The sequence below is a fragment of the Hermetia illucens genome, chromosome 2 (genome assembly GCF_905115235.1).
Source record: "Hermetia illucens chromosome 2, iHerIll2.2.curated.20191125, whole genome shotgun sequence".
NCBI classification, from domain to species: Eukaryota; Metazoa; Arthropoda; class Insecta; order Diptera; family Stratiomyidae; genus Hermetia; species Hermetia illucens.
Genome location: NC_051850.1, coordinates 157,653,940 through 157,677,949, shown reverse-complemented (window position 1 = coordinate 157,677,949; position 24,010 = coordinate 157,653,940). Strand labels below are relative to the sequence as shown.

The 24,010-nt window shown below is 43.4% G+C and overlaps 1 protein-coding gene across 3 annotated transcripts in view; it reads right to left on the bottom strand.

Annotated features, from left to right (window-relative positions):
- Positions 1-8,297: 8,297 nt before the first annotated feature.
- LOC119649914 overlaps positions 8,298-24,010 on the bottom strand; it is an 80,921-nt gene continuing 65,208 nt past the window's right edge. Inside the window, exons 4-5 of one of the 3 annotated variants that reach the window (XM_038052314.1) lie at positions 22,059-22,085; positions 8,298-9,045 (exon numbers count right to left, since the gene is read on the bottom strand). In XM_038052314.1, the coding sequence (XP_037908242.1) occupies positions 8,468-9,045; positions 22,059-22,085 (605 nt within the window). In that variant the 3' untranslated portion in view covers positions 8,298-8,467. The remainder of the gene's footprint in view (positions 9,046-22,058; positions 22,086-24,010) is intronic. The other 2 variants (XM_038052313.1, XM_038052316.1) reach the window with 2 other exon arrangements.

Below are 24,010 nucleotides of genomic sequence, written 5' to 3'. Positions count from 1 at the left end.
ACGAATGTGATGCTCCACCGGTCTCTCCAAACCTTTCAGCAAGAATGAAGTCAAGCTGATCTGTCTGAAGTTGTTTGGATTAGAATAGTCGTCTTTCCCAGGTTTCGGTATGAAAACTACCTTAACCTGTTGCCAAGAAGAAGGCACGTAACCCAGAGCAAGACATCCTCGAAAAATATTTCTTAGAGGTCGTTCTAAATGCTCCATACCCTCCTTTAGCATTGCCGGATAGATGCCATCCATGCCAGGTGCTTTGAAATGTTCAAAGGACAGTATGGCAGCTCTAACCTTTTCATGGGTATAGCGCATAGACTACTTCCATTAGATCTATGGGGAAACAACAGATGAGGGGAGGGGCACAGAGTATTTTAAGAATTACTGGGAGTACTGAATCCAGCTCTTACAATGCTTTCCGATTCTCGGGTCCCCATACATCTGTTTGGTAGAAGCTATGAAGAACTGGGAAGTCCCAGAGGAACGCGTGGCGGGATATACGGACGTCTTCTACACCGATGGCTCAAAAACAGAACAAGGCCCTGGAGTCTTCCTCTCGAATAAAAATGAGAAGTAGGCTTTTCCTTTGGGACAATATTCAACGATCCTAACGGCGGCAAACTGGGTGATCGACAATCGGTTGAAGGGCAGGCGTATCGCAACCTGAAGTGATAGCCAGGCTGCGTTGAGGGCGTTGAGTAGTTTGATCACTTCGGAAAACTCTATCTCCAGATTCAATACCGTGGAACTACTCTGGATACCTGGTCACTGTGGCGTAGAGGGAAATGAAATGCTTTTGCAAAAGAGGGTTTAATCTTCCCCATGCTAGGACCGGAAGTAGCAATTGGCTAAGGCTGTCTTCAAAAACTGGGAACAAGCTTTCCATAATGACAGGTGGAAGAGCCTAAATGCTGCTAGACACACCAAACTTTTCCTGTCAGAACCGAACATACGTATCACAAAGTTTATCTTGCCGAAAAGCAAGAGGATTTCCAGAAGTTTTGCAGGCAGTCTGACAGGCCATAATTCACTAGCTGGACATATGTTTAGAATAGAAATTATTCAAGATGATACGTGCCCCTCCTGTAATGAAATCCACGGTAATCCACGGAGCATTTCCTATGTGAATGCCCCTGCTATGGACACATCAGATATAAGATTTTCGATGCCAATGCTCTCCAATTGCGACGGGTAGCATCACATCCACTAACGGAAATCCTGGGATACGTTAACGAATGTGAGTGCTCAGAAGCTTCTCCCCCACCACACACACACACACACAGGTGTACTGGAGTGTTTACAACCTCCCCCAGACACCACCTTGATGTGGTGGGGTAACATGGAGTAGTTCGCTATTATGTTCACCCTTTTGGCGAAACTGTACGACAAAGATTAAATATTTAAAGGAAAATTCTCTGGTTAAAAAAGAGTGCAGGTCCTAGGGCGAAAACTTAGGTTAGTACCCACGATGCAGCACAAAACCTGGGAGAGACTTGGTGGCCTAACGCCGACTATCTTGACCTCCACGTGGTTATCTCTAGGAGTCTTTTCTTAAGGAAAAAATTCAAAAGAAGAAAGATGGAGATGAGTCTTCCTCGACTTCAAATTGTACCAACTGGGCCTCCAGGTTGGAGACTGCATTGGGAAGAGATTAAGCTTGCAAATCACCCAGGAGGGGTAGGGAGTTTATGGACCCTCTTCCCGGCTATAAAAGGTTTTTTATATTATCATAGTAAAATTTGAATACCCCGTGAGGGTATGCAGGAGAAAGGGAAAGGTCTCCGCTCCCGAACCCCTTAAAGAATTATAGCGCCTCAAATCGTGTCATAACAGTAGCGTTTGACTTTAAATCTCATCTTTGAGGGGATATGAAGGGTATAAAAAGAATTTCGCGGGAGGTCCTCACACTCAAAGCTCGTTGAAAAATCGAGGTCGTCGCCTACTCTTAAAAAGTTATGGCGGTTCAAATGGGGGGTATTTTGATATCATCAGGATGAAGTTCTATTCGCTAGTCCCAGAGAAGGAGGGGACAAAGGAGGTATGTGAGAGGAAGAAGATGATCCTCTCTTTTTAACACCGTTGAATAGTTGTGGCGATTGTCCCTCGTTGAAAAGTTATGGCGCCCCACAAAAGGACTATTTTCGTTTCGTTACTTTTTGAGCCAATCATCGTCACGCTGTGAAAGGAGTTGCTTCACTCTCTGTCGAACCCGTGCGTTTCTTGTATAGAATAGGAGCTGCTAAGTAGCCTTTAGTCTATCCCTATATGAGGTTGATGGTGTATCATCACAAGAGATTCGCTGGATAGCCATTTAGTAAGCCATGTCCTCGAAGTAGGTTTCCAAGTCTGTCAAAAAATGAAATCTGCTGTTATTGGTTTTCAAAAGTTGTCAAGTGGTCAAGTTTGGAAATATAAGCCTCATTAACGTTCATGTCCTTATGGAGGGGATTGCAGAGTTGGGGAAGGATATCTTTTATGACGCGTAGAACGAACTTTCGAAGCCTGCACCAGATATGATATCAAAATTATATTTGGAGATTTCACCAGTCAAGCAGGAAAGCAGCCCGTATTCAGACTATACGTCGGCTCCTATAGCTTGCATAAGTTTACGAAAGACAATGGAATGTGTGTATCAGGGTAGCTGAGTGGCTAGAGCACGAGGCTATCGTACTTAAGGTCGCGGTTCAAATCACACCGGTGGCAATGGGACTTGTATCGAGATTTGACGTACCTATCATCTCAGTTGGGAATGAGCATCTGAATCAAATCAGGGTAATAATCTCGGACGAACGCAATGCTGACCACATTGCTTTCTATAGGTTAACACAATCCTGTAGTGTACCGTTACGGTCTTGATTGAAGTTCTCTAACACACTTCAAGGTCCCAATTCAATTGGATTGTTGCGCTAATGGTTATTATTATTATTAACGGGGAGCAGTGTCGTACGAAATGGTTGTTGAAAGTACCTGGTCTGCACGAAAAGAGATCCATAAATAAATGTGAATCTTTCCAGATGGGAATACTTTAACCAAATTGACCACGTGCTAACTGAATGCCGCCACTTCTCAGGGGGCAGTATAGGCTCAAATTACTATCTCGTGTCATTGTGACCCATGGCTCGAATAACAATAGCATTTTGCATTTCTTCGGATAATCAATTGAGAGTGAACAATGAAGTCGTCCATAACAAAGTCCTTTATAACATCTATAAGGGAAAATGGAGGCCGCAGTAACTGCAGCTATCAGAGGACTTGGAGATGAAACATCAATAAATGATCTTCGAAACTATCAGAAGAACGTGTAGTGTCCACGGCTTTGCGGCACGTGCAATATTTCATTCGACTTTCCAGGGACAATGTTAAAAATGAATGCATTTAATAATATGTAATATTTCCCTTTTTTCTTTCCTGAATGTCACCCCCAAAGGATGTTAACCTTGGTTGTCCCAATATGCTCCTGTCAATTTCCTAATTCTCATCTCGACATTGGTTTATATGCAATATTTAACATTTGAGGGGAATTTGATTTTCGACCGAATTAGAGCGATGGTTTGAGTATTTTGATGAACTGCTTAATAACCAGAATATCGGTGAGTTGAAGGTCCCGCCAACTGAAGATGACGGAAAAATGCTGTCACCATCAACCATGAAAAAAACAGCCCGTGCAATTAATCGGCTTAAAAATCATGAGCCAATACCCTGCCCTGTAACTTGGAGCTTAAGAATACACTTAAAGCATCCCCTGCTTGTCGTAAGAGGCGACTAAAAGGGACAGAAACTTGTGGGCTAGTAACCTGCAAATTCTAAAAAACTCTATTGCTATCGAAACGTCAACAACGCCTCCGATAATGACTGATCTCACGGCAACGAACTTGGACTATCGAAAACGGACTATGATTGGCTTCTGGAATGTGTACACGCTTCTCGACTACGGTAGCGAGGATCCTCAAAAGGCTCACTTTCTGCAACTTGAGCGGGAATTTCAGCGATATAAACTAGACATTTTTGGCCTAAACGAACTAAGACGGTGGGATTCTGGAGAGTACTCATCTTCCTCTTGCAGCGATATGCTTTTGTACTCTGGAAAGCTAAATGATAGCAGGCGAGAATCCGATGTCGGGGTACTTTTGACGGCTACCGCAAGGCGCGCTCTCTTAACCTAGGAGTCGGTTTCTGACAGACTTCTAATTTCGGTCCAGGTTAAAGAGCATCACAATTGTGCCATAGTGAAAAAGGGTGCTTTCTACGAGTAATTAAACGCGGTTGACAACACCTTGCTCGGACATGTGATGAAGAAGCACGGTCTTGGCAGCGGTAACGGTAATGGTGGGAGGTTCGTGGATTTCTGCAATCTTCCACTGCCGAAAGGGATCACTATATGATGGTTGCTTACGTTCGCTGGGATGTTGCGTCCGCCACTTCTTATAGGGTTGGGTCGCCCCAAGGGCTCTTGGCGCAGAAGAGTAGAACACGAGTGCAAGCGACTCGGGAAGCCGTGGGGGACTTGAAGGGCATTTCACATAACCCCAAGCAATGACGCGTAGGTGCGGTTGATGCGCTGTACCCCACTTAGGAGTGAAGGGCAAACCCATATATAAAAGGGAAATATTAAACAGTGCTACAATTATACAGGTGTCACGTTGCTGAGCACTGTTTATCTCCCTAGGTCAGATAGTCTCATACGACTAGAAGATCATCGGCCATAGAAAACAGGCTTCATTCTAGGGAAAACAGTAACGGGTCAGATCTTTTCTAGGCATTTGGGGCTATTTCTGTGGTTTTTGTGAGGACTAGGACCGGTGTGTTTAGAGATGATCAATCAGTGAGTTTGGAAGTGAGCAAATCAGTGAGCAACATTTCCATGATGCTGGTCCGTCCCATAGGGATACTAACAATCTCCATTCCGATTGCCGTGAAAATAAATGTTGGAGCTTAGACCTGAGCTAGGGTTTAATAATCAAGGTTTTCGTGATATGCTTCTTTATTTAGGGTGCACTGATGAGGCTACCTTAATGTGGTATTTCTGGCGGCCGGTCTAAGTTCGTACACAGCCAGCAGAGCAGAGCATGTCGGTTGTTGGATATCCTGCCTTTGAAGGAAGTCATGGAATATCATCCATATGCTTGGTAAACAGAACTCGGCATGGATTTAGGACACTGAAGGATAGATTCATGAATGCTAAACAGGGAAAGCTTAAGGAAGCGCAGCGGTTTTAGTTTGGTGTTCGAACTCGAAGAAAAAAGAATCTTAAGGTGTCCGGGAACAGTCATCACATGATCCTTCAAGTTTCCCTGCGAAGGTTGAAATTCAACTATATGAGGAAACTGCAGAGCGCCATTTTTATTTTAAGAGCGAAAAAGATGGTCTTTGATTCATACAAATGTGAGAAAATGCCAAATATCGCAATTTTCAGAAGAATCGATCATAGGCGGGTCGAAGCTTTAACGGTAGAGAGTGAGCAAAACCCGATGACACCAGTGGGGCCCAAATTGATCATGGAAAAAGCCCTTAAAGGTCTTCTATTAAATATGAGGGTGCGCCTATGTAAAAAACAAAAGGTTTTGTCAAATCCTTTATATCCTTTTGGTGCAAGAGCCATGTATTTGATCTAACAAAATCTACGATATTGGTACAGTTAAGGAGCGCAGGATCTCCTACAATGAAAAACTCACAAGACCGATATCCTGCGTATAGCTGCCAAAATTATTAGTGACAATCAAATCGAGATTGTTCTGTACCGAGGACTTAGCTGCGGTCATCGTACAATACCAGATTAATGGCAAGAGGAGAGATCTGACAATTGCCCCTGTGTACTTTTCAATAGGTTGTGATGTGAACATCTTTGTCGGGGTAGTAGCAAATGCAATCCTAGCCAAGGGAAGTTATTTGATTTCATTACTGGTCTCTTAAGTCTTTTCTTCCAAATTGTTGGTCGATTGATGAAACTTTAACGAACTCGAGTGTTGAGTCCGTGTGGACTTTCTTCAGTGGACACCATTCGGGAAAACAGGTGACACAAGTGAGAGGGCGACAGTTGTGGATTTCAGCAAAATGTTATTGGCTACGAGTCAAAAGTAAAAGCTGCTATACTATCCTCGGGATACCAGAGGCTGGACGAATCGAGCATACATTTTGAGCCGTCACTCCTCTATGTTTCACCCGATATCAGATAAGGTAACTTTCGAAGAGAACTAATTGAGCCTTTTCATTCAAAACCTTATATGACCATATTCTGTGGAAAAAATTTTCGATTGAGGTAGGAAAAGCATTGATAGTGGTACTTGGGTCCGGACTTGCACGAGTTCACGCGCGATCGAGACTTTTTTTTTTATTTTAAGCTTTAGCTCTCGTGTTATGTTGTGGTAGGTTCGTGCGATAGTAAGTATTCAAAGGACCTCTACCACATTCCTGAGCCTAGCTAGCAGGCATGCAAGCGCGTGTCGACGAGGCTACAATATTTGTGGGCGGACCTTCACGGTAATTTTCGTCAACTTTTTAGGTTCTTAGGGTAGCTGTCCAGATTAGGTCGACTCCGGCTAGTCCTCATGGCCTGTTGACCATCGACCAGTCTACATTTAGTTATTACACGACAAGGATAATTCTTAATTAAAATTACGTTCGGCTATAAATTTTGTGACCAAGAGGGAAATTGAGAGTCTTTCGCTCTTCATAAAGTTCCGATGGAATTTGTTCACCGCTACTTTTCAAATTTCTTAAGAGCTGAATAATATTTTCGGAATGATATATTTTATCAGAATATCGTTCTTGCCAAGTACGGCGTTTTAACTGTCAGAACTAAGCGCATAATATTCGTTTACACACAGGTGTGTTAAGTGTAAAAAAGGTCCTTCCTGAGGAATGTTCAAGATCTACAGCCGAAACATAACACTCGCGAAAGAGGTCATCCCGACAGCTATTGCTGGCCATAAGGGAATGTAGCAAAGCGAAAAAATAAGCGATAAGACACGTGTCTGACAAACAGGGATACAGATGTCTCAAAGTTTAGTCAAACCAAATGTTTCTTACATTCAAATCGCCTGGGAATCTCTTTCTGAAATTACGGTCCATTCTATTCTCACCCCTTTCTCTAGTGCTTTTGATAAATTAGTTTAAAGTATCGCGCGTGTCCGGATAGCTGAGTGGTTAGAGCACAAGGCTATCGCACGGAAGGTCGCGGTTCAAATCTCACTGGCGGCAGTGGGATTTGTATCGCGATTTGACGTCGGATACCAGTCGACTCAGCTGTGAATGAGTACCTGAGTCAAATCAGGGTAATAATCTCGGGCGAGCGCAATGCTGACCACATTGCCTCCTACAGTATACTGTAGTGTACTGTTACGGTCTTGAATGAAGTGCTCTACCACACTTCACGGCCCTGATCTCATATGGAACCAAAGCGCCGCTGCTCAAGTTCTGTTTGATTCTTTAAAAGTAAACTTGTACTCCGTTCTGGCGACTCATTTAAAGAGCAGGCTTAATGTCAACTTCAGTTGATGTAGTTGGGATGTCGCTCCTATCCCTACTATCAAAAGCCTTTTCGAAATCGAGGAGAAATAAGTGGACCGGAGATCTAAACTCCGCGCACTGCTCAATAATGATCCGAAGAGTATTACTGGAATCGGCTTGGGAGGATCCACAGCGGAAATCGGCTTTCTGTAGATCAACTTTCATTTTAGTTAATGTCTTTGCGACATCAGAAAGTACGCGAATACTCCTTCAGTTATCGCACTCAAAGTAGGTGACCTTCTTCGGAATTTTAACGATAATTCTATTGAGTGATGCACTAAAGAAGTTCTCAAATCTTCAGGGTTTATGAATGAGTGAAAGTACCAACTTTGCGGAGACTGCAGGGTCTGCAGTGAACAGTTTCCCAGGGAGACCATAAAAATCGGCGATTTTACTTTGTTTGAATGCGTTGACGTCAAAGATGATTTAACGAATACTGGCCGCTCCTGCAAACGCGTATATTACCGTGGCTTGGTATATCATCCAAAAGAGGTGGAACTTCACCCGATATTCATAATAAACTCCTGCTTACCTGATGAATTCCTTCATCGCATAGTGCTGAAACCATCACACTCCCTGCGATCAACAGAGCTCCTTGCTTTTGCGTAATCAGTCAGGTTTCATAAGTCCTTTTTGGACGTGGTTGACAACTTCACTCGTGTCACAAATAAAGGCGTTGTTGATTGTGGCTCAATGCTCATCAGTATTCTCAGGAGGAAGGCTTGATATATGAAAGGATCAGCCAGTTTGGGAGAATTTTGAAGTAAAAAAACGTAATCCTTTTTTCACATTGAAAGTATATTTTTAAAAGACAGTTAAATATTTGAAAAACAGCGCAAAGCACTGTCAAATTTGAACAAAATTTAAAACAAGAGATTCTACAAATATTCGAGTCAAAATAATTTCAATTAAAAGCAGTTTAAAATGTGTGATGCTTTAAATAAATGCAAATCCCGCGAGTTTACTATTAGATGTAAGTAGGAGGTTTCTGCAAGACAATACCGGTAGGGGTAGTACCAGCTCGATTCACCGACCAGTTTGAATCGAATCCGCATGCTGAGTCGGAATCAGAGTCACTTGGCTGCTCCGAAAGGCTTCCAATGGGTGAACGTAGTTGATTTGGGGTAGCTGGCATGCTGCTGTAACCAGCCAAGATTTGTTCGTTATCTGCATTCCGCTTCGAACGTCGCTTCTTCATTGATCCATCCTTGGGCGGTGGCATCATGTCCTTGTCCTTATTCGGAATGTTGTCAGCAGAACCCCAACTTTTATGGATTTTAGTCGGATCGAAGAGGCTCCCCGTCGGCGGAGCACTTGCTCTCACATGGGCTGGGAGGTGGTGGTGTCCTGGACCCCTCATTTTCGCCTGTCCCGTCGCTGTCGTCATCATACCACTTTGTGGATGGGTTGGGTGATGGTGATTGGTCGTGATCCCAGTCGATGTCGTATTGCCACTCCCCACTCCCAAGAAGTTGCTGAATGCTTCGGTTGTTTTCTTCACTCTCACATTCAAAGAACCAATCCGTAGGAATCCCAAATCTTTTTCTGTGTAAAATTTTGGATGAGATGGTTTTAAGTAAATGAGGTGCAGGGAGCAATATGGTGGTTAGTTGGCATTTCATTTCACAGTCAGAAAGAGAAGCAAAATAAAAATTAATTATAAATAGTTTGACTTGATCCTGGAACTATTTCGCATGGATAGTGAAGGGAGGTCTTAGACTCATACGTTGCTAATTCGAGTTCACCTCAATAGAACTATTGATCCTAATAAGCTGATAATAACCCCTCGTACCCATGGGAGTAGTCCTCCTATTTTAGGTGTAAATTTTGGAAAATTTGAATATGAAGTTTAGAAAGATAGATTTATGTTGAACGACCCTCAATCGGTAAACGAAGGAAATGCACATAGCTGTTCAAAGTCCTGGAAATGGGGAAAAATATTTTCTGCAAAAAAGTATTTAGAATGGAAGACCGATTAGCTACTCCAAGTTGGAAGATATGTTTCGTGGGATAGCTCAGGATTTCTATTAGATCAGATCTCAGAACGATATTTAAGTATCTTTGTAACGGAGCGGTTGGATCAAATGACGTGGATTTGCATCGTGTTGATTTGGAAAAAGAAGCAAAGAACCTTCAAATATTTTAAATGTTCGGTTAGTAGTAATGGAAGTATTGCCTACCAAGGTTAAGGTGGTTTCCCAGATTTTCAATCGAATCAAGGAAACAATCTACTCTAAAGCGAAAGAGAAGACCTAAACGATAAGTTCATCGATTCGAAAAGGGCGCAATTAATAAAGGCCACCAGAGACGGGAGGCATTTGATGACCTTTAGGGTCGACTTATTTACAGAGGCGAAATAGGTTTAGCTAATCAGTGTAGAGCAAGCAGGAGTAGGCAAGGAAACAGGGAAGATCCTTGACTAAAAATAGGAACAGTAAGGAGCAATATCCTCCGTGGAATCATCAAAAGAGATTACATAAGTAGGGTCATGCGACAAATAAAGGTGGTCGATGAAGTCCTATTTCCAAAGGATTATTAAGTAATACTTTTCAGGATTCTTATTAAAGACTACGTTTAGAGAGGAGAGATGTGCTATTTAGTATTTAGTAGGTAAAGATAAGCAACCCATTGGGACCAGATCTGATATTGATATCAAGTTTGCTCACGAGGAACTCCACTAAGGCAGGGATAAGGGGGTAATAGATGAGGAACCAGATGAGGAGTTACACACCAATGAAGAAATTGTAGGGTAATTGGAGGAAATGATGTAAATTGGAAAGGGCTGAGTAGGATAGCGGAAGTTGCAATTGTAATGCCAATGCAGCATGAAATCTGGTCCCGACGATTATCAAGTGCAGAGTCTGTTCTGAAAGTAGTAGGACCGCCTTTTTCCTGGGTGATCGGGTGGACGAGAGGCGGTCTCCGTGCGCAGTATCGCTGGAGGGGGAAATTAGGAAAAATCGACAGTCGGCTCTTGCCCGTTGAAGAGAGCGAGCCGATTGTACTGTGAACCCTTGTCGAAACGCCCCGCTATGGAGAATCGTGGAGAGTTTACTGGAGCAGTGATACACGATCAAATTTTGTGTAAACCTTGGTAAAACGAATAAAGAGACTCATGACAAGATTAAGGCGGTCTACAGTGATGCTGTCGTAGATAGATAGGGTGCTTTTGAGTGGTACAAGCTGTTCCGAGAATAGCAGGGAAAGAGTGGAAGGCGGAGACCACTCCGGACGCCTGGACCAGCAAAACCGACGAAAATGTCTCGCGAATGGAAAATTTACTGAACAGTTATTATAGGATGAGTATCAGAATGATTGCTGATGTTTTGAGTATTCCTCAATTTCAAGTTTTTGAGATCATGACAGGAAATTTAGCCGTTAGGAAAGAATGCGAGAAGTTGGTCCGCAAATGTTGGCAGAGGAACAAAGGCCCAATCGAAAAGTGATCTGCCAGGATCTTCTTCATTATATGAGTGAGGATCTCGACTTTTTGTGCTTGGCCCCGTCAGACTTTTTTCTGTTCCCGACAATTAAATCGATGCTCAACATGAAGCCTCTGGCTCGGTAGAAGCAGTTCAACAGGCCATGACAAAGAGCATTCCGGTCCAGGCGTTCCTGGCAGCAGTGTGTAAATGCGGAGGGGTGTCACTTTGAAAGATTCTAATCGTTTTTAATGTTCTCAGGAATAATCTTTTTTTTAAATGAGTTCTACTGCTTTCAGAGCAGACCACGTATTGTTTATGTCCTTTGTTTATCACAGGTTTCACGGAACTGAACAAAGCGAATTAGATTACCGGAAGACAGAAATTTCTTTCTCACTGTTTCAGGGAAATGGTTTTTCTCGATTTCTGTGGTGAGCCAAAATGGATAGGAGTACCATGCACCTGAGGGAAAAAGAGGTGTGTTTGGGAAGCAGATGAGATAAGACGACGTAGAAAGTTCTCAGAGGTTTAGCGCATGTTTTGCTCCATAGGATGCGATCCCATTTGAAAGAAGTTTGATCGATAGTATTGCGAAAGGAATTCAAGAACTGGCTGGTAATTCTTGTTTTGACATACGGGGATGTACAAGGCAATAGGAAGAGGTAACGCTCATGAAACTTGGAGAGAAATGAAATCGAGAGAGCGGATGAGGTCCCTGATAAGGTTGAATTTAAGAGTAGAACAAGTGCTCATGAAAGAAAGGAGTGGTAAACTAGGTTAAAATCACCGTAGAGGAAAAAGGGAAGGGAGATGAATGTTGCATTTAGGTGTTTATACAAACTATACGACAGGTACTCACGCACCTGAACGAACTTCGGTTCAGATACGAGTGAGATGAAAATCCTTGGCTTTAACGTGGGTACCTGCCGTATAGGCATACTCCCAGGGGATCCTTCTGACACGAATTGATTTGAAGACCACATCCAGAACTCCGCCGTGACTGGCAGTGCGTTGCTGGTTTATACTCAGCATTGACATCAGTGGGTGCGGCGCCTATCTAACACCTCTACCGCAACTAAGGTGTACGGCGCCTGAGTTGTGAAGCGCAATTCTACGATTGACCCCGCAAAGAGCTCTACCCGCGATATGGGCACAACCACCATGAAACTTCCACAAGGAGGCCGAGAACACATACCCTAAGAATTCGCTTAGAGCATATGCTCTTAGAGGGCCACCTCGGTTCCTATTGTACCAGATCACCTCCAACTCCTCCAGTACGTGGAGACGGCGCAGATGGGAGGGACAAGTACATGGGAAATATACATAGGAAACCATAAACGGTGTATGCTATACGGGATGACGTATAAGGTAACATGGTTATAAGGGCCGGCAGAGGGGGAAACGTGGTTTCGTCGGGAAAGGGAAGATGATGGTCTTATACAGGTGACACGATACTGTGGAGGAGACGCAGATAAATTAAATCCAGTTTATGTCGGAGGGGCAGGCGTGCTGCTTTGAAACGTGCTCGCGATTTATTATCAATAACGCCGCAACAACCGGTATACGGTCTAGGCCTGCCTTAGTAAGGAGCTCCAGATATTCCGGTTTTGCGCTGAGGTCTAGCAGTTCGATGTACCTGAAAGTTGCCTGGTGTCCAGGCCTACGCCATCTGAGGTAGGGTCTGCCACGTCTTCCTTTTTTACTATAGTGTGTGATTCGGAGATACAAGAGTGCGGAAAAGACTAGAAAGAGAAGTTGCACGCTATCGCAGTGACATCAAGAATATGTGGACACTTCGTAACTACAGCGTCCCGAACCACTGTGCTTTCGTTGTCAACGATTTCCTGGGTCCTGAGTTGACTCTAGCAGACTTTTTGGTTGCCTTGCTTGAAGGGATCTGCGGAGAGAAACTTTGGGACATGATTGAAAAAATTTAGGCCCACGTTACATGGGTTCTAAAAGGATTGCCTGCAGAAAAATTCCAAGTGTAGTGACGCAATTTCTAATAAAAAGATGAAAAATGAGATGCAGAATTCATAACTTCGATATCTTCGTAAATACCTGAAATTCACTTAAAAGGAGCAAAATTCGTGATCACTCTTTTTGGTGGGAAAAGAATGTACATGTGAAGTTCAGGAAAAAGGGGGCAAAATCAGGCATCATTGGTTCTGGGGGAAACAGAATAGAAGTAACGCAAAATAACGAAAAGCAGAAAATCAAATGGAAAATTCTAGATGAAAAATCTTCGTAAATACACAGATCTTGGCAGAAATAAGCGAAATTCGTGCTCATCGCTTTCGAAGTGAACTAGCGAAGAAGCGGAGAAAGGGACGATACAAATACGCAGAATTCCGCGAAAAGAAGCGGAATTCATAGTCACTGGTTTTTAAGGGAAAAAGGGCTATAGAATATTGATTGTAGGATTGCATGGCGAAAAGGGGGGGAATCAGGGAACTTGATATTTTCATAATGAAAAGCAGAATTCAAGGAAAAGAAGTGAAATTCATGACCACTGTTTTCCTGGAGGGTAAGAGCTTTAGAGTCCGAAAAGACGCGAAAAAGTTGAAAATTATGGAACTCAGCTGGAAAATAGATTAATGACATATTCGTAAACGTTTTATTAAAAAGGAAAGAAATTCATGATCATTCGAATGAAACGAAAAGATTGTTTTTTGATTAGGGACAGCCATATGGTATTTATTGGCAGATATTGATATTTCGGGAACCAGGTGCTCCCTTCCTCAGCGCTTACAGTCTACCTTCCTCAGTACTTACAATCAGATTGTAAGCACTGAGGAAGGAAGAAAGTCAGTTGTTAGCCAGGTGATAGTCGACAGCGGGCTTCGAAAGATGCTGAAAGGGCTGACTCAACTTCCACAGAAAGCTTCGAATCGACACGGGAGTTGCAGCTCAATCAGTAGAAATGTTTTTGCAGATTTGACACGGTAATGCACCTACAGTCCTACTGCCAAGTACAGCTCTCGCTTTCAGACTGGTATCCTTGCATAATGCAAAGCAGTAGACGAGAGTGGTCAAAGGGTAGTATAGGTCCCAGGGTGAACAGGTGGATTGGTATACGCGATGGAGCATAAAACCTGGGAAACATCTGCTGAACCAACACCAACAGCTCTACTACCAAACCCTATCTCCACCTCCACGTGGTGACTGCTGGGAACTCTTTCTTAACAAACATCTGCAGACGGGGAAGGATAAAGGCGAGTCTTCCGCACCTAAAAACAGGACAAACTGTATCAACTGGTTGAGGGTTGGGTAGGGCTGACAACCCTATATGGAAAACAAACTGTTACGAAGCCACACGGTTTCCTGAAAAAGAGTCACTACACCATATATTATAGTGGCCATCCAGTACACCATGTGCTCGGAGTAGGTTTCTTAATCATGGTCCCCTACATGAGGATGGACGATTCCGTAGTCTACATTACGACGAAATCTATGAGCGATACCACGACGGTCTGGTTGTGGATAAAATCCGGCTCAACAGGTTGCGGTGGGCGGGTCACTTAATCCATATGGATGAGGATGATCCCACCCGAAAAGTCTATAAGGGCAATATCTGTGGTAGAAAAAGAAGACGAGGCAGACCCTGCCTGCGATGGAGCGATGGTGTAGGTCAGGACGCCAGACAGCTTTTAGGGATATCAAATTGGTGGAACTCGGCGCAAAACCGGGGTATCTGCAGTTCCTTATTAAGGTAGGCCTCGGTTGGATACCGGTTGTTGCGCCCTTGATGATGATGATGTTGTAGGTTGTCTTCTTCACATTTGTGAATAATATTCAACTCCTAGTGTGAAGCGTATGAGGTTGACTGCTATGAATACAGTGCTTTATAGGTCAGATTGTTTGTGTGGGAGAGGGCAATTGAGTTTTTAACTATGTACACACGGAACTGTCATGTTCTCATCATTTCCCATATAGGGAAACACAAAACCTCTTATACCTGAAGCGTCTAGCTTCCGGTTTCCCGACTTGTTTATAATTTTGGAAAAAGAAAGAGGCAGTGCCGACTCTTGCGATCTGACGTGTTTCACTTTAACACTACCTTAAATCTTTTAAATTTACACAAGTCAATAATATTTACATTTAAAAGAAAAATGTAGCCTGTTGCTAGATGACTTTTTGATGCTGATATTACTGTTGTTGTGCTGAAGGTGGCTGGTATTGCTCTTGTGGTGGTGGTGGATTTTGATGTTGATAGCTACAAAGAAATCACCGAAAAACAATTTTCGCTGTCAAAAATTGTTCTTCGATGTCATGGCCACCACGATTCACAATTGTTGGCCGACACGCAAGTTGCTCGTTCCGCCACAACCTTTGCAATTGAAAAAATTCATCAAACCTGGGATTAAAAGTTTGAGGGAGTGGAAAATTGTGATTTTGTTGAGAAGGTAAAGCTTTTTGACACTATTCACGAAAAACGTTATAACTCTGTAAAGGTAAAAGATTGAGTACGCATTCCATGGATCAATTTTACTCAAACAAGTAGTATTATCCACCAATCAAATATTTACCATCGTGAACGGGACACCCTGTATAGTTTGCACTTCAGTAATTTTATGTTTTTTTTTTATTTAAAATTATCATCATCATCAATGGCGCAACAACTGGTATCCGGTCTAGGCCTGCCTTTGGAGCCGTTGGCAGTTGCGGCCGATAAGGTGCATGAGATGCACGCGCGTCCAACTATAGCGGCCGTTGAGCAGCCTTCTGACGAAGTTGGCGAGTTGAAGCGCGAGATGGCCGCGCTTGTGGCCAGTATGGCTGAGATGAGGGCGACGCTGGACGCTCAGCGTTCGGGTGCCAGGTCGCGAGTTCGCTGGCGGTCTTCTGCTCCAAAAGGACGATTGGGTAGCAGGTCGTCAGGACAACCTACGGGCCGAAGCATTTGTTGGTACCATCGTAGATTCGGTGAAAAAGCCACCAGATGTGTAAATTCGCGCCTACCTTAACAAACTAGGTCTGCGGGGGGTCCTGGGGACGGCCACCCAGAACCCAATTAACAATTTATGACCCTCTCAGCAGGCGCAGTTATCTTATAATACTGCTGCGGAGGTTTCGGTTCTTCCCGTACCCCGGCACCATCGGCTATTCCCTCAACCTTTGAAACTTGCGGCGGCAAATTCTTCCCGTATTAACACCTACGGGTACAGGCAAGTGGACGTGAGTCTTGGCTTGAGTAGGACGTTCCCGTGGTGATTCATCTTGCCGAATGTCAGCTTACCCATTTTAGGCGCAGACTTCTTGTGTTACTATGGGTTGCTGGTGGACCTGTAGAACAGGCCTTTTATAGACTCCACAACCAACCTTAATTCGTCAGGCCAAATCTCATCTCTTCCTAACAACAATGTAGTCTCTCTAAACCAGTGAAGCACAATGTGCAACACCACATTAACACTACTGGCTCCCCTATCTTCTCGAAGGTGCGTCCCCTACAACCCCAGAACAACTTATGCAACAGGGTATCTGCAGACCTTCGGACAGCTGTTGGTCTTCCTCACTCCATATGGTCCCTAAGCCAAACAGCGAATGGCGCCCCTGTGGGGATTACAGAAGGCTAAAGACACAGACTGTTCCACACCGACATCCTATTCCACTCATCCACGACTCGCATCATCTCGCAAACTGCCGCATCTTTTCGACAAGACCTATCACCAAATCCCCGTAGCTCCAGAAGACATTCGGCAACAGACGGCAATATGCACACCCTTTGGACTCTTCGAGTTCACACGGATGACTTTCGGGTTGTGCAATGCGGCGCAAACCTTTCAAAGGTTCATTCACTCGGTCCTGCGAAACCTCGACTTCTGTTTCGTATATTTGGATGATGTTTTGGTCGCTTCTTCTTCAAAGTCTGAGCACTTAGCCCATCTCGAGTGCATTTTTCAACGTCTCCTTGAGGCCGGTTTAGTCCTAAACGTTGAGAAATGCAAGTTCCTCCAGACACAGGTGAGATTCTTCGGCCACTTCATTTCCCCTGACGGAATACAGCCCAACCCAGACAAGGTGCAAGCGATCTCAATCTTCCCGCGTGCAAAAACCGTGAAGGATTTGCGGAGGTTCTTGGGCATGCTAAACTTTTATGATCGTTTCCTGCCCAACACCAGTCCTTTCTGAATGCGTACTTGTCTGGCCCCAAAACAAAGGATACACGAGAGATTGTGTGGTCTGAAGAGGCTCTCTGCGCGTTTGATAAATCCCGACAACAACTGGCTAATTCTACACTCTTGGCATTTCCTCGACAAGATGCACCCCTAGCCGTTTTTGTTGATGCCTCTGACATCGCAGTAGGTGCTGCTCTTCACCAAAAGGTAAATCAAGTCTGGTAGCCGTTGAGCTTCTTCTCCAGACAGTTAAACCTCGCTTAACGGAACTACAGCACCTACGATCGAGAACTGCTCGCCGCGTATTTGAGCATTAAGTACTTCCACTTCGCTCTAGAAGGCAGGCCGTTCACAGTGTGGACCATAAGCCTCTCACATATGCTTTGAAACAGAAGCCCGACATAGCGTCCCCTCGTCAGCTTCGACACCTGAGCTTTATAAGCCAGTTTACGGCAGACATCCAGCACGTGTCCGGCAAGGACAACATAGTTGCTGACGCTTTGTCTCGTGTCCCCGAGGTTAACATCCCCGCCTCACTCGACTTCTCGGCTATCGCCAAGGCGCAGGAGGATGACGCAGTACATCAGAGTCTCAAATCCAACCCCAAATATAAATTTCGGGAGTTGCCCATCTTCGGCTCGAACCTCTTTCTCTGCTGCGAAGGCTCGGAAAAGGGACCCCGGCTACCTTTCGCACGCAACTGTTCCACGCGGCTCACAACGTAGCGCATCCAGGCATCAGGACAACAAATCGGTTAGCCACCGCGAAATACTTCTGGCCCTCCATGAATAAGGACATCAACTCCTGCGCCAGAGAGTGCATCGCATGCCAGAAGTGTAAGGTCACCAGGCATGTGAGAAAAGAAGTGGGCTCATTTCCCCGCACCACCAAGCGGTTCCACACCATACACCTCGAGATCGTAGGTCCTTTGCGAGACTCGCACGGTTTCAAATATTGCAAGTATTGCATCATCGACAGGTTTACGCGGTGGCCTGAGGCAATACCTCTGAAGGACATTACGGCGCAATCTTGTGCCGAAGCCCTCTGTCGAGAGTGGATCCCTCGCTTTGGTGCCTCTGCAGTGATCATCACTGACCACGGAATGCAATTTGAGTCCACCCTTTTCTCGGAGTAAGGTAAGCTCCTGGGTTTCAAATGCCAGCGGACTACGGCATACCACCCGCAATCCAATGGGATGCTAGAACATTGGCACCGGACGCTGAAAGCCGCGATTAGGGCCCGCGACGATCCGTTCTGGACTCAAGTCTTGACTCTTGTCCTACGAACAACCCGCCGAGAGGAATTTGCTGCCAGCCCCGCGGAGCTGGTATACGGGGAGAGCCCAAGGCACCCAAGTGATCCGGTCTTCGACAAGAGATCGGGTCTCACAGACTCGGGATTGCTGAGCCTGCTGAGGGACAATCTTCGCCGCATTAAAGCCACACCTCCTACTCGACACTCGTCCGTACCTGCCTCCGCGCCCAAGGAGCTGGCCACGTGCACGCACGTCCTGGTTAGGACGGATGCTGTCCGGAAGCCGCTGTAGCCTCCCGTACCGTGTTCTCGAGCGGGGAGAGCATTTCTCCCAGCTCGAGATCGGGGAACATAAAAGGGCTGTCTCCTTGTTTAGGCTGAAGCCCGTTTGCGCCCCAAACCGACATCGCGTTCGCTTCGCCGAATGATGGGGAACGCAGTTTCGGGTTTAGTCGCTGAAACCCCTAGGTTTCATCTGGGGGCGGAGTGATGTGGCGCAGCGGGGTTAACAACATTCGAAATTTATTTCGATTGACAGTTGCCACCACCGGTGTTCTCCGTGGCGGAGTAGGCCTTGACGGTTTGGAAAAGATAATGGAAAGTAAAAAGTGATTTTGACATTTTAGATTTTCAATGAAGGCGAACTTGAGATAGTCCATAAAGAATTTTTCAGTCTCATATTTTCAATTTCGTTTTTGAATAGTTTATTGTGTTCCGTTTTAGATAATAAAGTTGGAAATTGATTACAACATTGCATTTGATTCGGGGCAACTTTCTTCCTCGAATGAGTGAACAGGAGACATACAACTTAAATAAAATTCGAGAAAGAGTACTTGGGTGAGAATTTACATCGAAAGAGGACTTTTATTTTCAATCGCATCCATCGTGAAAATGTTATTCCTTATCATCGGAGGCGTTGAACAATAATTATAAAATTTATATTAATTACGAAATTCAATAAATGTTAAAATTTAGTCTTGATATGACTATCACTAGCACTTGCTTTCGATTTGAAGCATAACCTATGTTTTGATATTAGAATTTGCTTGCGTTTAAACTATAGACTTTTCACTTTAAATATATCTTAGGGAAATCAGGGGTAGATATTAAGGAATAATATTTTCACGATGGATGCGATTGAAAATAAAAGTCCTCTTTCGATGTAAATTCTCACCCAAGCACTCTCTCTCGAATTTTATTTAAGTTGTATGTCTCCTGTTCACTCCTTCGAGGAAGAAAGTTGCCCCGAATTAAATAGAATGTTGTAATCAATTTCCAACTTTATTATCTAAAACGGAACACAATAAACTATTCAAAAACGAAATTGAAAATATGAAACTGAAAAGTTCTTTATGGACTATCTCAAGTTCGCCTTCATTGAAAATCTAAAATGTCAAAATCACTTTTTAATATCCATTATTTTTTTCGACCCATCAAGGCCTACTCCGCCACGTAGAACACCGGTGGTGGCAACTGTCAATCGAATTAACAACATTCGAAATAAATTTCGAATGTTGTTAACCCCGCTGCGCCACACCTTAATAAGGAACTCCAGACATCCCGGTTTTTCGCCGAGGTTCACCAATTCGATATCCCTAAAAGCTGCCGGGCGTCCTGGCCTATGCCATCGATCCATCTCAGGCAGGGTCTGCCTCGTCTTGGTATCGCTCATAGATTTCGTCGTTATGTAGGTTACGGAATCGGTTACGTCTCCGAGGAATACATGAGGATTGGCAAGATTATTGATCTACAGTAAGAGCTTTGGTGAGACGTTTCGAGTGAAACAGTTTTTGTAAGCTGAAATAGGCTATGTTGGCAGCCAACAATCGTGCGCGGATTTTGTCGTCATAGCTGTTATTGGTTGTGATTTTCGACCCTAGATAAGAGAAATTTTCAATGGTCTCAAAGTTGAAGTCTCCTATCTTCATTGCTTTCGTTTGACCAGTGCGATTCGATGTTGTTCGTTCTTTTGGTTTTGGCGCTGGCGTTGCTACCATGTACTTCGTCTTGCCTTTATTAATGTGCAGTCCAAGATCTCGCGCCGCCTGTTTGATCCTGATGAATTTACATCGCGGGTTGTTCTTACCATGCTGTCAATATCATCAGCGTAGGCCAGTAGTTGGGTGGACTTGAATAGGATGATGCCAGGTTAAAGAGAACGCATAATAGGGCATCCCCTTATCCTAGACCGTTGTTGATGTTGAATGGCCTCGAAAGTGATCCTGCTGCTTTTATCTGGCCTCGCACATTGGTCAGGGTCAGCCTAATCAGTCTTATCAATTTCGCCGGGATACCGAATTCCCTCATGGCCGTTTACAGTTTTACCCTGGCTATGCTATCATAGGCCGCTTTAAAGTCGATGAAAAGATAGCGCAACTGATGTCCATATTCCAGCACTTTTTTCCATCGCTTGCGTAGCGAGAATCTAATCTGTTGCTGATTTGCCTGGAGTGAAGCCTCTTTGGTATGGGCCAATGATGTTCTGGGCGTATGGGGCTATCCGGCCAAGCAAGATAGCTGAGAATATTTCCCTTTTTATGTATGGGACAGATAATGCCTGTTTGCCAGTCGTCAGGCATACTTTGAGCATCAGTTGATGAACCACTTGCTGTAATTGGTCGCCTCCATATTTAATCAATTCGGCTGTATTAAATCGGCTCCTGGTGACTTATGATTTTTAAGAGGATGAATTGCACGGATTGTTTCTTCTATACTTGGTGGTGGCAGTCATTGTCCGTCGTCTCCAGTTGGCGGGACCTCCAACTCGCCGATGTTCTGGTTGTTCAGTAGTTCATTTAAAATTATCCTTCTCCATAATGGGAATAAAACTGACGCTGATTCAAATGCTATAAGTATTTATAATTTTCTAACTGAAAATACGGGTTTTTGTAGGTTGCAGACTTGCATATCCTTAATGGGGCAGCAAAATGGGTTCTATATAATACTTAAGTCATCATTTCTTTTTATTGATTGAATGAATCCTTAACCGGCATTCAGTTGATGCTGTATCGGATTAATTTAGCAAAGACAGACACTTGTTTGTGAGGTAGCTTTTGGCGAGTCTGTTTGGTCCTGGACGAAATTGTAACCCAAATATACGGAAAAGCGAATGAGTTGGGGTGTTAACTTTTTTTTAAAGGAAATTGTCGTGAATCTGGGACGTTCACCACAAAAGGACTAAATTTGAATTAAGTGGAGGAAGCATGCGATTCAGGGCTGGTAAAAATACGCAATGTTATTTTGTAGGAGGTAAATCTTTCGGGAATGATGTCTGAGGGAAACTTTCCCGACGTTTGCGTTTAAGGTGAGGCAAGAGTGATTTTAGGTAAATGTGGTCCATTGATTAACTGCAGAAATAAGGGGAGGGATCATGGGATATTGTACTCAGTCTGTTGCCACTGTTCGTTCCACGTTTTCTAAAAGCATCGGAATAACAAGCTGCAACATATTGTGTACAATTTGATTGACAGACTTTGTTGCAATACTTTTTATTGAATAATTGCCAATTAGAAGTTTAATATATGCGAAGTAGTTCCACGTCAAGGATCTTGGTTTCTAATATTTATGACTTCACCAGAAAGAGAAACTAAAATTGCAATTGGTGCATTTGCAATTCTGTATTCCATTCGATATAATCATAAATCATTAGCCTAATTGAAATTGTACGGTCATAAATCTGCTTTACATGTGGGTTACGTGCAAATCACAAATTCTATTAAAATTTGTTAATATGATTGTGTGCATTTGCAAAATTTTGACTTACCTGATTGCTTTCGACGTGCTTTGATTTCTGCAAAAACGCATATGGTTATAAGTTTTCAATGGTATTTGGTCATATTTGTTACTGTGATATTTCATGTAAAGGAAGCGCAACTACTATGACTAATTGAAAAAAGTTGATAGAATGCATACATACTAATTAATTGGAATGCAGATAGTTGGAATGGGAGTAAGGAAGAAGCAGCATTAAGAAAGGTGTATTAATTCCAGTTACTTTTACGGGAAACTATGAGAACTTGTAAATTGCATGCGGGCGTGCTCGTGCAAAAAGGCATGAAGTGTTATGTTTTTTTTCGTAATATTATATTCCTAATGAACTTTCATTTTCTTTGTTTGATCTGTGGATTAGCTAATTCTAGATACATTAAAAACATGTTACTTTACAGCTGCACTGTGTTAATAATAAATCAATTAAAATGGAAAGTTGGAAGCAAGTTCATACTTCGTTGGCTAGAAAAATGCTTGTAACTCGTAATTAGATCTGGCGTCTAGAGAACAAGGAACCAATCTAAAGTAGCTTTAACGAGGGAACAACAGAAATAATAATGGTGTAAGTCTTGATGGTTGGGTTTTTCTTTTAAAGAATCTTTTTGCTACATATCTGGTATCTGTAAGTATGAAGTCAGAACTTTTATTGAAAACCAAATGGTAATTTGTTGTTGACAGTGTTCAGTACTGAATGTTTCGCTCACTTACAGAAATTCATAGTAAACGTCACCCTTTTGATGCCAAATTCCGTAGTTCATTGCTTTCCTTTCGTAACTATTTTACTTTACGCGGGGTGAAAAGTTGCGGCTTTGAATCACGGACCCATTCTCAAACTTACCCAACCGAAAAATCTTGAAAATTTTGGAAGCCACCCTTATAGGTATGTCTTGGCGTCAAAATACCCTGCATGTCAATATCTGTTCAAATGACGTTAAAAATAGTATATTCCTATATTTTTTTGCAAATTCCCCCTTAGCATGATACTGAGCAACCTTTGTTTTGCTGAACAAGCAAAACAAAACCTAAAGGCATATAGCATCCATTTAAAATTGGCCAAAGAAGCAACATCAATTGGAGCCCCGCTGGATCAAATGTTGGTAGATCCAGAGAGCATTCGAATGTGAGGTAGCTAAGAAGCGGAAAGCGCATAAAATTAAATGGACTCGGTTGACACAAAACAGAATACGAAGGAAAGTCCCTTGCCTATATTAGCAAACTACGTGGTTAATAAATCATCGATAGAATTTACCCCCAGAGAACTGACAGTTTTGAACAATGGACTAGGGTACGCGTTATCAGCCACAACTAGATTAGATGAAACCATCGTCAACATCGAAGCAGGAATAAAATGGCTTAGCAGCGAGGCTAAAGAAGAGATTCGAAGTGGGATATCAAAAATTAGTTTAAAGACAGAGGAGAAAAAACTAAACGAGCATCAGGAAGACAAAAGCCAGTATATTACCTGAAAGCGGACAAAGGCAACAATGTCGCTATAATGGAGAAAACCGACTACGACGACGCGGTATCATTGAAACTCAGAAATGGAAACTTTTTTGAACTGCGTAAGGACCCGATGCCCGAGTTCATCAAACGCGTAGATCGAGCCCTCAAAGAAGCCAGTACGATATTTAAAGATATAACTAAATTAAGAATCCCAAATCCATCATTACCACGCATCAGATGCCAGCCCAAGATACATAAGGAAGGACACGAAATGCGTGAGATAATCGCCGACTCCGATTCACCAACTTTCAAAATTGCAAAATGGTTAGTCCATGAATTTTCAGCCCTGGGAAACACATTGAGCAAACATGCAATAAGGAACACGAGTGAACTCATCAGCAATCTACAAGAAGTAGGGCACATAAACACAAACGAAATGATGGTATCATTCGATGTTAAATCCTTGTTCCCAAACACACCGATCAAACCAGCTATTCACCAACT